This window comes from Ixodes scapularis, unplaced genomic scaffold, assembly GCF_016920785.2.
Source record: "Ixodes scapularis isolate PalLabHiFi unplaced genomic scaffold, ASM1692078v2 PGA_scaffold8__174_contigs__length_109621045, whole genome shotgun sequence".
Taxonomy (NCBI): Eukaryota; Metazoa; Arthropoda; class Arachnida; order Ixodida; family Ixodidae; genus Ixodes; species Ixodes scapularis.
Genome location: NW_024609883.1, coordinates 83,747,114 through 83,761,522, shown reverse-complemented (window position 1 = coordinate 83,761,522; position 14,409 = coordinate 83,747,114). Strand labels below are relative to the sequence as shown.

General features: G+C 42.4%; 1 protein-coding gene across 1 annotated transcript; it reads left to right on the top strand.

Annotated features, from left to right (window-relative positions):
- Window positions 1-5,676: 5,676 nt before the first annotated feature.
- Window positions 5,677-8,299, top strand: LOC8042350 (zinc finger protein 436-like). Its single transcript, XM_042287044.1, has 2 exons — window positions 5,677-5,737; window positions 7,755-8,299. The coding sequence occupies exons 1-2, from the start codon at window positions 5,677-5,679 to the stop codon at window positions 8,297-8,299; spliced, it is 606 nt and encodes a 201-aa protein (XP_042142978.1).
- The last annotated feature ends 6,110 nt before the right edge of the window (window positions 8,300-14,409 follow it).

Genomic DNA, 14,409 nt, shown 5'->3' with positions numbered 1-14,409 from the left:
CTTTAGCATGAGATAAGGACTGGATTCCAGACAAAAAGAAAAAAGAAAAGGATGGCTTTAACTAAAGAATATAATTCAAGTGCTCAGACAATGAAGCACAAGTGAGGCCGTTCCTCTACGAGCTCGCACAAAAGAAAACAAAACTCTGGAAATGTCTTTATTCCGTGACGCCATGCGTGTACGTGTGCATGTGCGGCGCGCTTGAGAATATGGTATTCTGCTTCCTTTGACGGTGTACATTGTATATCTATAAAATGTTTCGTTTCATTTCATTTTTTTAAAGCGCCCACTTGACTTAACATACGAAGACGGAAATAAAAAGAATTCAAGTTAGTAAAAACATGAAGAGAAAAAAGGCAAGCTCAAATGTTCCTATGTCCTTAAAAGAAAGTTTCGAGTGCAGCTCTGAAGCGAGATGATTGCTGAACAGGAAAATTTTATCAGGAAGGGAAATCTATTCAGAAATGGTTATTTGAAGAGGTTCCATCAAATGTAAATAACCTATGCACCGAAGGGGGGGCAGATGTTTTCATAATGGTGACACGAACCACAGTTTAGGTTCCACAAGTTGTTAAACCCATATTGTCAAATAATGTTAACCCTGAACAAAGGACTAAGTGGTTGTCTTTAAACAAAATAAAGGTCGCTTTAGCTGTCAGCAGGCACAGCTCATATCCGGTAAGTCTTTCTCTGTGTCTGCAATTATGACGAGAGCGCAAACCTTAAGGGAGCTTGCCAAGATAGCTCGCTATATGTGCCTAGGTTTTTACTGAAACGGCCTTAAGACCACCCAGGGTCAGTCCTATACTCCCTATTCATTTTAGGCCATGGTGGGGAACCCTTTTCTCGGTAATCAATAAGAGTATTTCTGTCACACACACACACACACACACACACGCATACACACACATATATATATATATATATTATTTTGCTCAAATTTTTGTTTTATATTGATCTAGAGTTATTTATACTAATTGAAAATTAAATTGTTTTGTACATTTTTTGTATTGACATTTTAACTCTCTTATTGTATTATTAAAAATGTGTAACACAGAAACTGCTAGGTGCATATCTTAATTCTAGTGTAGGGGGCAGGATAAAAGAATCAACTTTCCATAATGGCAGGTTAAGAAAGTAATGGTACCTATGCACTGAAAAACACGGTTTCGGTATAATTGACTTCAAAGTATAAAAAAAAACAGGCGAATATAAATTTTTATTGAAAGAGCCATTTCTACATAGCCTCCAGCTTGATAGTCATTGTTAGAGTCATGTCTTCGCTTTTCGGCCTTTTTTTTTTTTTTTTTTTTTTGCTGGCCGGGTTTTTTTGTGACCTGTCGTGTCCCTCGGTTCGCAAATTATATTAGAGTCCGGTCAACTTGCCTGTCAACTTTGAGAATTTTTTTCAGGAATCCTGCCGATCCAGTATAGCCTGCTCAGGGCTTCCTCTCCCTGCTCTTTTCTTTTTATCAAATGCAATGGCGACACATAATTGGGAAGATTTGAGTTATAATAAGCCATCTGACGTACATCCCTATTGATAAGAATAATGGTAACCAACAAAAGTTATATTTATTATCACTAAATCAGGAAGGAATACCTTATTTCAAGATAACTTCAATTCTTACATTTTTGCACAGGCATGCTGGTTTCAGTTTGACACTGTTTTGTTTCTTTCTTGTACACAACTTTTTTAGCTTAAAACTAATTTAACGACGTATTTACAACGTATTTTAGTGTTTCGCAAGAATAAATAAGTCGAAGTTTTGCCTACGATTTATTCCTACAAAATTATTATGAACAAGAATACTACTTATTTTACTTTTATTTCGCGCAAGTATAGTTATTTTTTCAGCAAAAGCACTTGGTTTGTTAATTTGCTTTTGTTGCCACCATTTTATGTTCAAGGTAGAATGAAAGACCATGCAACTCTTGGCATGCTATGACGTATCACATCCGTTGAGTGGATTCGTGAATTTTCGCTTCCTATTGGTCGCTTTTGATTGTAATATTAACGGCGGTTCTGGCAACACATGCACGCACATGACGTTCCAGCATATATATTGGTCGTGATAGTGTAATATGCTTCATCTCTCGTGCTGGCTTTGCCGGCAGGAGGAGAAAAAAAGAAGGAATATAGGGGCCACTTCTGTGCCTGTTCCCATGTTGAAAGGTTGCCTTTTCCCACTTCAAACATGGTGTCAGATGTAGGATAGCATTCGTTATAATCCTTCAGCTTCCGAAGCCAGGGACTCCTGTTCGGACGTCGAAAGCGACCGCAAAAGCAGCTGTCCGGGAAAATTCACTGGTCAACCTTGAGATACGCAATCGACCATAAGGCCTATCATAGCATCGTTCCGAATTGCTCCACCTGAACTTTTTACCTTCATTTCTCCTAACGAATGGCCCGCATAGAATCAACGCTTTCTTCGCTTTCGCACAGTGTCAAGATTACACGCAGAAACCGAAGAAAAGCAGTCTGGTCTACTTGATGAGGCCTCCACGCGGAAAATATCTTCAATACTTTTAAGCTAAGCCCCGAAAACGCGAAGAAGTTCGAAGTTGTGTTGGCTCACTACAAGACTTACTTCTTCCCAAGACCCAACATAATATTTGAAAGGGCACGAGTCAACACAAGAACACGGGGACAACGCGAGTCCGCGGAAGATTTCGCAACAGCTTTGCATGCGCCAGTTGACACCTGTAACTTTGACGAGCTAAGGACCGCTTAGTATTGGGACTGCAAGACAGAAAAGTGTGAGAAAACCTACAGTGGTAGTCGTCAACGGACCTGCTCAAGGCGCTCACAATTGCTCGTGAACACAAAACAGTTTGACAACCGCAGAAAGAGCTACGATACCCTAAAAGCACAGAGTCAGTAGACCAAGTTTACGCCAAAAGAATATTTTCTGTGCCACAAAAAGCTGCAGTGGCTGGTGACAGAAATTTGTCAAGACCCTATCACGACAGCAAAGATCCAGAGCTATCCTGTACCAGGTGCAGACACCAAACGCACCCTCGTGTGAGTTGTCCCAAAAAAGACGCTGTGTGCCGAAGTTGTGGAAAAAGAAGACACTTTATGACAGTTTCCCGATCGACGTCCACTCTCAGGAATGTCACCGAGCAGGTGGAAGAACTCCTTTCCGCGGGACACTTAATGGCGGCCTTTAGCTCGACCTCAGCAACCACAACGACTATGAGAAAAAGCCGGGATTCCTCGGAACCGCGAAAGGGTCCGCTTCTTGAAAGGTTGCCTTTTTCTGACTTCAAACAGTGATGACCTTACTATTTTGATATAAAAAAACACAAGAAGATTAGTTTGTAGAATTACTATAAGATGGACCATTTGTAGAACTATTATAAGAAGAAGACTGAACAATAGATGGTCCACAGGGTCATGTTCGCCAAATAGTGGACTTTATTTACCGTAAAATATTTTGAAAAGCAGCGTTTTGAAACATAAATGAAACTTTGAAAGTAACTGTGAAAAACCGCCGCTGTTTTGTCTAGAATCCTTCACAATCGTAAAGTACAGAGCCTGTAACATTGTTTCGTTTACGCAATTTGTTTTCGTTACACAAAATGTTTTATTTATTATTTTTTCTTACAAATGATTGGCCACGTGCGAAACATTTTCCGGGCTATTAGGATGTTTTTCTGAAGTTGGGAGTATCGGGATTGTTCACAATAAGATTACAGAACGTTATAGTAGCGAACAATAACCATTCAGAAATCTCTTCAACCAACAGCCACCTGCCGCAATGGACGCGAAACCGGATCTTCCTCGTGACGTGGCGATTTCACAATCTTGCGAGGGAGCAGATGATCATCTGGTCTTTTGGCCGCCAGATGCAGTTTCGAGTTTGTTCCTTCGAAGACGCAATATTTTTTTCTTACATAAGGAATTACTCCTCCTTACCGCAAAGTTCAATGAGCATTAAATATAGCGAAGCACCTCTCGCTTGTTTTATGCGATCGGATTGAACAAAAAAAAACTACACACAATGTCTGATATCACTCGAAGCCTGAAACACATTAACAATGTAGTATCAATAATAATATTATAATAGTATTTTATTTGCACATAAATAAACTGCCCTGGGTGACGTGCTGGGCTATAACAGTATAGCTATAACACTATAACAATATACACATTGATAATGCGTAACTGAAGGAAACATGAGCATATGTTATGTTTCCGCAGCCTGACTTACTGGCCGTCACAGAAAAAGAAGTGTTGACATAACTGTAGATGTTGTACTTTTGATAAGTTCAGCATTATTTGTATCAACACAAATAACTCAAGTTGTAGGGGCAGAAAGACTATGAATATCACGCCCTGCAAGGTTCGTACAACAAACAAATATATCTGAATGGGATCTCAAACCATAAAGGCACAGGACAATTAGCAAAGATACTACAATTTAATGTTTTACTAGCCCCCAGGCAGAACGCAAACAGTTGTTGCTGAGGAGCATCATTGGTCATGCGCCATCCTACTGGCTCAAAACCTTATGGTTCATACTTATTTCAAAGCGTACGTTTGTATTGTGACATTTATCATGAATATTAAACGCAATTCTCATTGTTATGTTAGGGGAGAATCTGAAAAAAAAAAAGACGAAATCTTTGAATAGCACATTGTTAGCGTGCTTAAACAAATTGTTCGGTAAGTTTGTTTTTTTTCAGCTTCACTTGTGTCCTTCAAAATCTGTGAGCCGCCACCTTTCGTGGCGTTTTGTTATTTTTATTTAGTGAATAATTACAAATCATGTTCAAATCAAATTATGATTTTAAACGAGTATGTTTTTTTTATATTGCCTAAGAAAAAATACTAGACGGAATCGAAGACACTCTAAAAATGAAATTAATGAACAGAATTTTTGTTTGATGAAGGTCCATAGTGCAGCAGGTGTAGCACGCATGCTTGCCTGGTCCCTAGTCAAATTTTATTCAAAGGATTTCACACCGCCTAAAAATAATGCATTCCCAATGTTGGTCAGGTGCAGCATTGCACAGTGGCTTAACCAGTATAAACCATTTCTTTTGTTTTTACAAATTTAATTTTTCTTATAAATTTAATTAATCCAAAACATATTTATTTATATTTTCTAAGCAGAAAGTAGTTTGAGTATAAGAAGGTTAATCATGGAACCACCTTTTTCTTCTTTTTTTTCCTATTTTGTGAGGAGGCGTTGGCATGTCACTCGCAGGAGGTGAAAAAAGGATGCAGTTGGCAACAGATAACTCGTCCCTATCATATTCTAACAATTAATAATGCACCTGACCATTATAGCACTCCTTTTGGACATCGAGTGTTGGCTCACAGCTTTCGGGGCTGTCTATCAATGCTGCCAAAATTGTAAAACTATTTGCCTGAAAAATCACTTGAAATATTTGAGTGAGGTTGCCGAGCGGTTGAGTAGGATAACTCCTGCCAGCTCGGACCATATAGAGCGAAAACTCGCACTGCAGAACCCGGGATCCTGGGTTCAATCCTCACCACTGCCCGTTCCGACCTGAAAGGGCATCGTACCGGCGTGCGGTCGTATATTACTACTGCGTGGTGCACGTTAAAGACCCCAGGCTAGCGGTTGTACTGCATTGACTGAATTGCTCATCTGCAGCTGAGGCACCAGACGCCAATTGGGGCTAGCTTCCGGTTGTATAAGCATGCACACAGCACAGTTACAATTAACTGTCCGAGTGCCTTTAAGCAGTTTTGGCATAATGTGTAAGTAAGCGTGGCACTCGCCTCACTCGAATACTGAGCGAATGACTGCGCTTATTTTGTAATCTCTTTAGGTCTCTTTGTATCAGGCTCCAGGATGCCAGCAATTTTTTTCCAATTTTTCTTTTTTTATTGTACTGCTGTTTTTCCTTGGTGAGTAGCCCTTCATGTTTTGAGGATACATTCTTCACCTGAGGTCATGTTCTGACTTTTTTGTGTGTGTGTGTCTTGCTTCCAGGACTCACACTGTAAAGCCTCGAGCAAGCAAAAGATATAAACGCAAGAGGCACAATCTTTGGAATCTTCACCGAGATCTCAGCTGCAACATTTGCACATACAAATTGCAATGGCTGTTTTTGCTTGTGTATCCCTTGTCAAAACTTTTATATGTATTAGAACTATCTTGGTATAGTAAACGCATATGATCGAATAAAATTATACAAGAGCATATAAGAACCACACAAGTGTATATAAGAAGTTACAAGGAACTTATAATCAGTTTTTTTTATAACTTCCTGTGTAATTTTATATTCTTATATCTTCTAGTAAGACTCTTATATGCTCTTATAAGATCCTATTTGATCATATGCGTTTAGTGGACCAAACTATGTCTCATACATATCAAATTGTTCACTATGGATGTAAAATTTGCCCTGTTACAGTTGTCTTAAATTTCAGGTGTTGGAATTTTTCATCCTCGCTATGAGCGCTTATGCTATTTTTGCTTACTACGCAGGATGTTCTTGTGTTTTTGCTTTTTTTTGTCATGTTTAAGTCAGTGTGACTAAACGCATGCGTGTTTTACAGATATTACTATATCTGGTTATTTTCTGCTTATCGCTAACTTATATAACAACTCTTCTGAATGACTTGATTTTGTTCTACACGTGACTTGCGAAATTGCTGATGAATATGTTACTATTTGTTAGCCCATATTTTTTCATTTTCCCATAATTATATAAAAAGCTCAAAGTTGGTGCGCGCTCCATTTGCTGATCAGCTGGTGGTACAGTGATGAAGACAGATTTGCAAGATCTTGGCACAAAGAGAGCGTAATCGCATTCATCAAAGTCAAGATTATTGTTTGTTTGTGTGCCATATTTTCTTGATATATCATCCTTTTTTTCCAGCAGCATTCTGGTCGTCGCAGCTTTAGAAACGCGGCGTCATATTCCTTGACAGTGTAACAGACATTTACCTTTCCTCATACATTTTTATGACTAATATTTGTAACTAGCTTTATTCATTGAAGTCTTATGTATGATTTACGCGCACCATACTAGTTACTGTTGTCAAAATAAGTTATACACTTTCATATAAGTGCTTTATAGGTAAATTGTTCTAGCTCCGGGTAGCTCTCTACTTCCCCACTCCAAAAAGGATTAATGCATTTACCAGATATAAACAAACCCAAGATGTTTGTTACCAGTCATATCGTTCTTTGTAGATGGAGTTTTTTCACTGTACTCACAAACCAAAACCGTTTTGATGCACCCGTGATGTAATAATTGTTTAGACAATATTGCTTCTTCTTTCTGAGCATCTTTACATCTTTCCAGGTTTTTTTCTTATTTTTGCATTATAACCACTTATTTAATAAACGTTTTCCAGACGATGTTTTAAAGTACGATCTTGAGTATTTCTGATATTCGAATTAGACCAGAGTCACTAAGAGGGTTAAAGCTGCAGCGCATCTCTTTTGGATGCCCGACGTCCAGCACACGCTTGTTGCCTTCCGCCGTGCTTTGGCTGCGCATGTAAGCTCCCAGCTCACGAGACGCTTAAGCGTTGCCCTAGGTAGGAAGCTTGCGCTGGAAACGAAACATCCGAAAGATTTCCCTTCTGTTCTCCTTTTGTGAATGACTACAACGCCGTATTTCCAAAATAAAAAAAGGGGACTAGCGTGTATTCTCAATTCCGGTGCTTTCTCGGGCCTGAAGGGAAGAGTGTTCCTTCTATTGCAATCGCAGTGTGCCCACTGTCCGTTAATGCTGAACTTGTCTCGCGAAACGTCATGCAGGCTATTACCTCCTGGACCGCGAGTTCGGCGTCTTCCGGTGTCCTCACTGCCCGAGAAGGTTCAGGCACCAGGGCCACCTTATCCGGCACGTGAAGACTGCCCACGCCGAAGAAGCGGACCGCCCGTTTCCGTTCCTCTGCCAACACTGTGGCCTCAATTTCGACCAGAGGGACGCCTTCCTGGACCACCTCTCCACCCATGCCGGCAATCCCGCCTACAAATGCCGGCACTGCCCAGCGTCGTTCTTCAGCGACTTCCAGCTGATGGTCCACAAGCAGAGGTTTCATCCGGCCAAGTGTCCACCGTACACCCCGCCAACATCAGATTGTTCATTAGCAGACTGGAAGACCGCGGCCGTCAAGGTTGAGCCATACCGCTGCGAACGGTGCCCCGAAGCGTTTGATCAGCCGTCACTGCTGATGAGGCACCGGCTGATGCGTCATTCCAATATGGAGCTGTTTCAGTGCCACCTCTGCCCCAAGGACTTTATCAGAAGGGGACACCTCGCGAGGCACCTACGTACCCACACGCAGGCGCCGCCGTAGAGGAGCACCCTAGCGCTTTATTTCGTCTGGCTGTAGAAATGTTTGTTGGAGCGTTTGCTGAGGTGTGGCTCCCTGTGAATGATACCCGCGGTGGCGATCAAGCGCCGTCCAGTAAGAGACGGTGTGTCGTGAATAAGGCTAGGATTCACAAGGTGATCATTAAAATCCTCCAATGAACCTCGGAGTTCTGCTGCTTAAAGCTCCTTTTCTCTTTCTCCTTTGCTCGGGATCTGATGATAGTAAGAACCGAATCTGTGGAAGTGTTGCAAAGATGCTAGAAGTTAGGTATATAATACTTGAGTTGTAGACTATGCCAATTCTTGTTTTGCGTTCTGGGTGCCGTTATCGATTTCGTGTCATTATGAAATGAATCATATGTAAAACAATCTCGTCTCTTACGCTTCAAAATTAATGGCTAGTGAAACCTCACCCATTTATGCTAAATTCAAGAACTGTGTGCTTGATCTTTAAGGTGGTGGTCAAAAAGTTCTGATCTCTATGCTTAAGGGCAGAGTTATTTATAAATTGCGATGCAAGGCCCCCACATTCAATGCCTTTCACCATTTCACTACTGTTTTCTGCATTCATCAGAGTCGACAGTACACTCTGAAGTAGGAACTCTGTCTTGGAAAGGTGTCAAAAAAAAGTGTGGGTGATATAAGTTGTGTGACTCTTCTTTATCTTCATGAATGTTGTCGTGAGGACGACTTTCAATTGTAGCGTCATTTTGTTCATACATCCAATTAGGGCTGCAGATCAATCATAATGGTATGACTGCCCTGAAAAGTGGTCACTATTTAAGCTAATTTTGTGTGTTGCTGCATTACCACCCTGGCTTCTTCATTTGGTAAACCATGGTCTACAATGGAAACGTTAATTTTTGCTGTTCATTTGCGTTTACTAATACTGCTTACCACAGAAACATCACACCCCTTCTCGCATTGTAAGAGTCACAGCTCAGAACGAGGTGAATGCACTAAGATAGACCATGCTGCTTTAACTTCGGTTAACCGAACATGGCAAACAAAACTGTAGAAATTTCATCTGTCACACATCAATCATTCTATGGAAGTTGAAGACATTTACTACAATTCAAACTCGAGAGTGAAAAACGGACAGGGAACATTTAGAGCAGAGACAATCTAAGGACCTCGTCCTCATGTGTTTCTCCTTCCCTCATTTTTCACTCCCCAAGTTTTTATCATGCCACATTTATACCTGCTGTTTGCACTCATTGCCTTTCACTGCACACTTTTGTACAAGCATCTTGATATTTTGGCGCTTTGACTGCCATGGAAAAGACACTGACTCTATCTTCAAGGTTTCTGTGAAGTCGCGTCTCCAATGGATCACTGTCATTATGCTTTCCTCGATTTTTTTGTTAGATACACTGATGGCTGATTTGCAAATTATTGGTCTTCATTTGCAAATTGTTAAATGAAAGAGCAGTCGACGAATGTCACGGTCAAATACGCAAGAATTTATACTGCTGCTACTTAGTAATGCTTCTGTTTTTACAGCCACCTCAAACATTTATGCTTCCACTATACTTAAGTTCTACAACTGTTTGCGAAGGTTACATTTACAGTTTAAAAGCAGAACTTATTTCCCCTGAAGCCTTTACTCTATAGGTTTGATTTAAAAGGAATGTTTATAAATAAATATGGTATGTCCATCGGGTTCAATAAATATCATATATGCTACATATTTCGCTGCGACACAGCGTTTTCTAATGGCGAATTCCACTGGGCGTTTTGGAGCGAACAGGGCTCAGTTGACCAGATTCGGAATGGAGCACACGATCCGAATGGGGTCGCGCCGTCTACGGATTCCCAGATGAGCATGACCACTGCTACGGGATCCGCGGATGCCTTCCCGTCATTCACCTGCCCGGGAATCCCCTTTCCGCGGCCGCCGCGGTCGTTTCGAAGACGTTTTCGTAATCGCGGTGCTAACACGTGTTCGACGCACGAGCGGCAGGAATGGCTCAGGAGCTTCTAGCAAAGATTGCCGGAATGCTCGTAGCGCGACAAAACCTTCTCTTCTCCTTCCTGGAAAACGAACCGTCTGTCAAGCCAAGGGGTAAGCAAGCGGCCATTACGAATTCTTCTCAGGCAAAATGGGCGACATCAGGCGAGATGCCCCTTGAGAAAGGAAGTCACGTGTGTGCGCCGAGGGCTGGCTTGGCTGGCTTCCGGTTGAATCCGCCGAAATCGTCGGAGCAACTTTTCTCGGATCCAGATCGAGATCTGGAGCGGGAGCTAATCCAAAACGACCAGTGGAACACGTCCGTCTCGATCCCGATCGCCAAGTGAAATAGGCTCGCTCCAGAAAAGTTGATCCCGGCGCGCTCCAAAACGATCAGTGGAATTCGCCATAATATGTACCGTTTTCACATGTCTAACAGAAAGATTTCCGAATTCCCGGTTTCAGGGTTTTGTGGCATGAAATTGCGTGGGCGTGACAATAGTGAGTGCGACCATTCCTTGGAGCATCTCGCTAGGTCCTCTTGGCTCAATTGAGCAAGTTCCTCGGCTGACTTCGCAACATATCGTTTTTGTGCCTGTTTTGGGTAATCTATCGGCGAAGTTTATACAAAGAAGTCTTTCCCTCTCTTCCGAATGGCGCCCTTTATTTTCTTGACTGTTCTAGCAAATACGATTCTACAAAAAACCACCGAGCAAAGTCTCTGAGAATGGGCGCCATTTCTTTGGAAAGTGGTGAGAAAGCAAAAGGTTTTTGTGTTTTTTTTTTATTAAAGTAACACCCTTACGTCTGATATTTTTACAAGATACAAAACTTCTAGGTGCAACACATTGCTCCAACTTTTCCAGTATAACCCTTCTTTTGGTAAAACACATGCAACAACTAAGACCACAATCAAGGGGATTACTCAAGTTTTTCTTAGATGTCTAGTCATTGAAATCGTTCACAATTGTGACTATATTAATTTTGAGCAAGATCTTTTGCCTTTAGGTGTAGCTTTTTTGTGCTATAGCAGTGCCTGTGATCTAGCATTGGTGTTGACAATATATGGTTCCAAATTTCGTAATAAATATTTATTTTTTATCCACTGCCTGTGCCGCATCTGTTAACAATTAATAGATGTGTGAGAGTTAATGGCAGTGAAAATACGGAGAGTCATATCAAAACGTAGCTGGAGAGTTAAGATTTATTTGCACATTGAGAAAGTGCAAGAGCCTACTTGCACTTGTGCTGCTATATAAAGCGGGTCTTTAGCGGCTTTACTGCTTCGTTTTAAAGAAGCCGTGAAAGCTACATTAATGCGGTCTGTGAAGGTGAGTTATACAGTCAGTGGCAGATAAAATAGGGGGCTTATCACCACCATAAGTGAAATAATTTGCTAAATTGTGTTAATAAAAGATCTAAAGAGATTGTCCGGTAGAAACCGGAAATGTTTAAGTTTTTTGTGCTCATTACTGCAAGATACCCTTCATAAAGACAAACGTCATTTTATTTTGATATGAGGTTCCAATATTAATTAAACCTTTCATGAACGTGTGTACGAAGCTGCACCCTGAATTTTGCCAGAGTCAATGGCTGACATCCGTAGCTGCTGCGTGACGTTACATAACGCAAAGGATCGTCGGATGGTCGGAATAACAAGCGTTAGTCGATGGATGCCTTGTATTTTGTTTCGAGTTATAGTATCCTAGGCTGTACCCTACTGAAATACGTTTCTTTTAATGCAGTTCCCAATGCAAATACGTTGCGACTTTTAGCAGAATATTACTCTAAAGCTGGCGTTACCTTCGAGCAAACATATGCCGTTTCGCGCAAGCACAAATGCGACGGCTACCGATCGGACAAGGCGCGCTTGCAAAGGTCACTGGTCATGGCGCGCTGGTCGTATTGCCGAGAGTCCAGATGTCTCTCAAGCGGCATCTGGACTCTCGAAGCGACATCTGGATCTACGACGCGGCATCTGGGTCCACATATCGGCGAATCCATTGGATCGGTGATGCGGCTGTGGGTCGTTCCCTCAGGGGCGGTGCCCGCGGATCGAAGGCAAACGGTGAATTGTTCAAAATGCATATAACATTTCTAGATCGTCACTTGTCATGGTCGAGCTTGATGAATCGTAGACACGCTTCATTTTCACACGCGGGTCGAACAGAATAGGGTTGCACGCATGCTAAATATAATTCAGCATCGTTTCAAGATGACTTAGTCGTTGGTTTCGGTTCCGCTGCGTGATCAAACCGATTAATCCAATTTGGGCGAGGAGTTGGTGGACGTAGTTGAACATCGTTGGCGCAGCATCACACCCTAGCTTACGAACCTTATGTTTGCTTAGTGCTCAGCTCTTAGCTCTCCTCTGTGAAATGATTGCTGCATAAGCGGGATCTCGATCTTGAAACGAACCCAGTGCCCCCTACGCACGGCTAAGATCCTTTTAGCTCCTCGCTACACGTCTCGCGGATCGCAAGCGCTGCCCGGTGGTTCTGGCACCCAACCACGCAACAAAACTTTCATCCATCCACGAAACAAGTTGAGCACAATAAAAATAAAGCACGCTGCGGCATTCACTTGCAGGGAAACGACGAGATAAAAATACACTCTCTGCATTATGTGATCTGCACTGTTTACACTAGGATGTGATCGGAGCATTTTAATATTCAATTACTTACGCAGAGCGGCATATAAAAGTAAGATATTTCACGGACGATGCGTTTCGAGACAATAACAATAATATTCAATTGTTTTCTCGAATAGAACATTTGACCGGACAATCCCTTTAATGAGGGAATGTAAACATGTAGATTTCATTAAAAACATGCTGAACGTCATCAAAATGTACTAAATAAGTAAAGTTTAGAAAGATTTGAAGCGCGTAAGAAGGCGCTAGTGTGCTAAAGTTACTACCCGTGCAACGGGCGCAACGCTTGCGGTTGCAAAAACGCAATAAGAAAAAGTGCTACGTAGACTCTAACCAATTTCTTCAATGTACCCGACGTTTCGAAGCCAGCTCGGCTCCTTGTTCACGGGTGACTGTATATTGGCCCAAAGGTAGCAACCTGTCGTCGTTTTCTTCTCTTCTCTCTTAGCTTTGTTTTCTTCTTCAGTTTTTGTTTGTGGCGCAGTTTAGCCCGTGTATATAGCTGCTTGGAAGCGTTCCGGTGGTTTGGTTCAGATTGTTGCCTGTATTTTGTATGTGCCAAGATTCTATTAAGAGCCGCTTTCTCCAGTTTCTTTCTGTGTCGAGGATGGAGCTGTTGTCAAAGCCAATGACGTGGCCGGTCTTCTGAGCATGTTCCGCCAGCGCGCTGCCTTGGATGTCATTCTTCTTTACGTCATACTTATGTCTACGCCGACGTTCGGGAAAGTTCTTCGTTTTCTCCCCATAAGAGGCGTCACATTCGGCACAAGGAATTTGGTAAATCAGGCCTTGAGCTTTTTCTTTTGGTGGACGATCCTTTGGAAGAGGAAGAAAATGGCCTAGAGTTGAGACAGGTTTATGCGTAACTGCAATGCCGTACGGTCTCAAAACACGGGCTAGGACCTCGCTCGTGCCATGGAGGTACGGGACGCACATGCGAATAAGACACCGAAAAAAAAAAAGATTGGCACTCCAATTTACGCTGTGAAGGTGATTGTTCAGCGAAGCTGTGGTATCACCTGCAACGATTGCCTACGGCACTGTACGAAATTCCGCCGCCGGTCCCAGCACGCCGCCGCTGGTCGTATTGCCGTTTCTTTTCCCTTTGCCGCTCGTAGTATTCACGCTGCTCCTCGGGAGTCCTAACTACGCGTGGCCTATTCATCGCGGTGCTGCAGCAACAATGAAATCAGTTGCTATACTCCGTTTCATCTTACGTTTAAGAGCACCGGATGTTACGAGCCATCGGAGCCAATCAGAGGCCTTGTGAGTGTCACGGGACCTTAGAGAGGGGGCACAGAGATGCGCGGAAAGGGTATCACCGGCCACGTCCACAGAACGGGATTGGCTAAAGCCCGAACCGCATAAGGCGTATTTGCGAAGTACAGCGGGCGTCGGGGACGAGCGCTTCCGAGGTTGGCATAAATACTCGCGTATTCGGCGATCCGACCGAGACAGATCTCGGCGCGTCGGCGTATTTCGGCGTGGC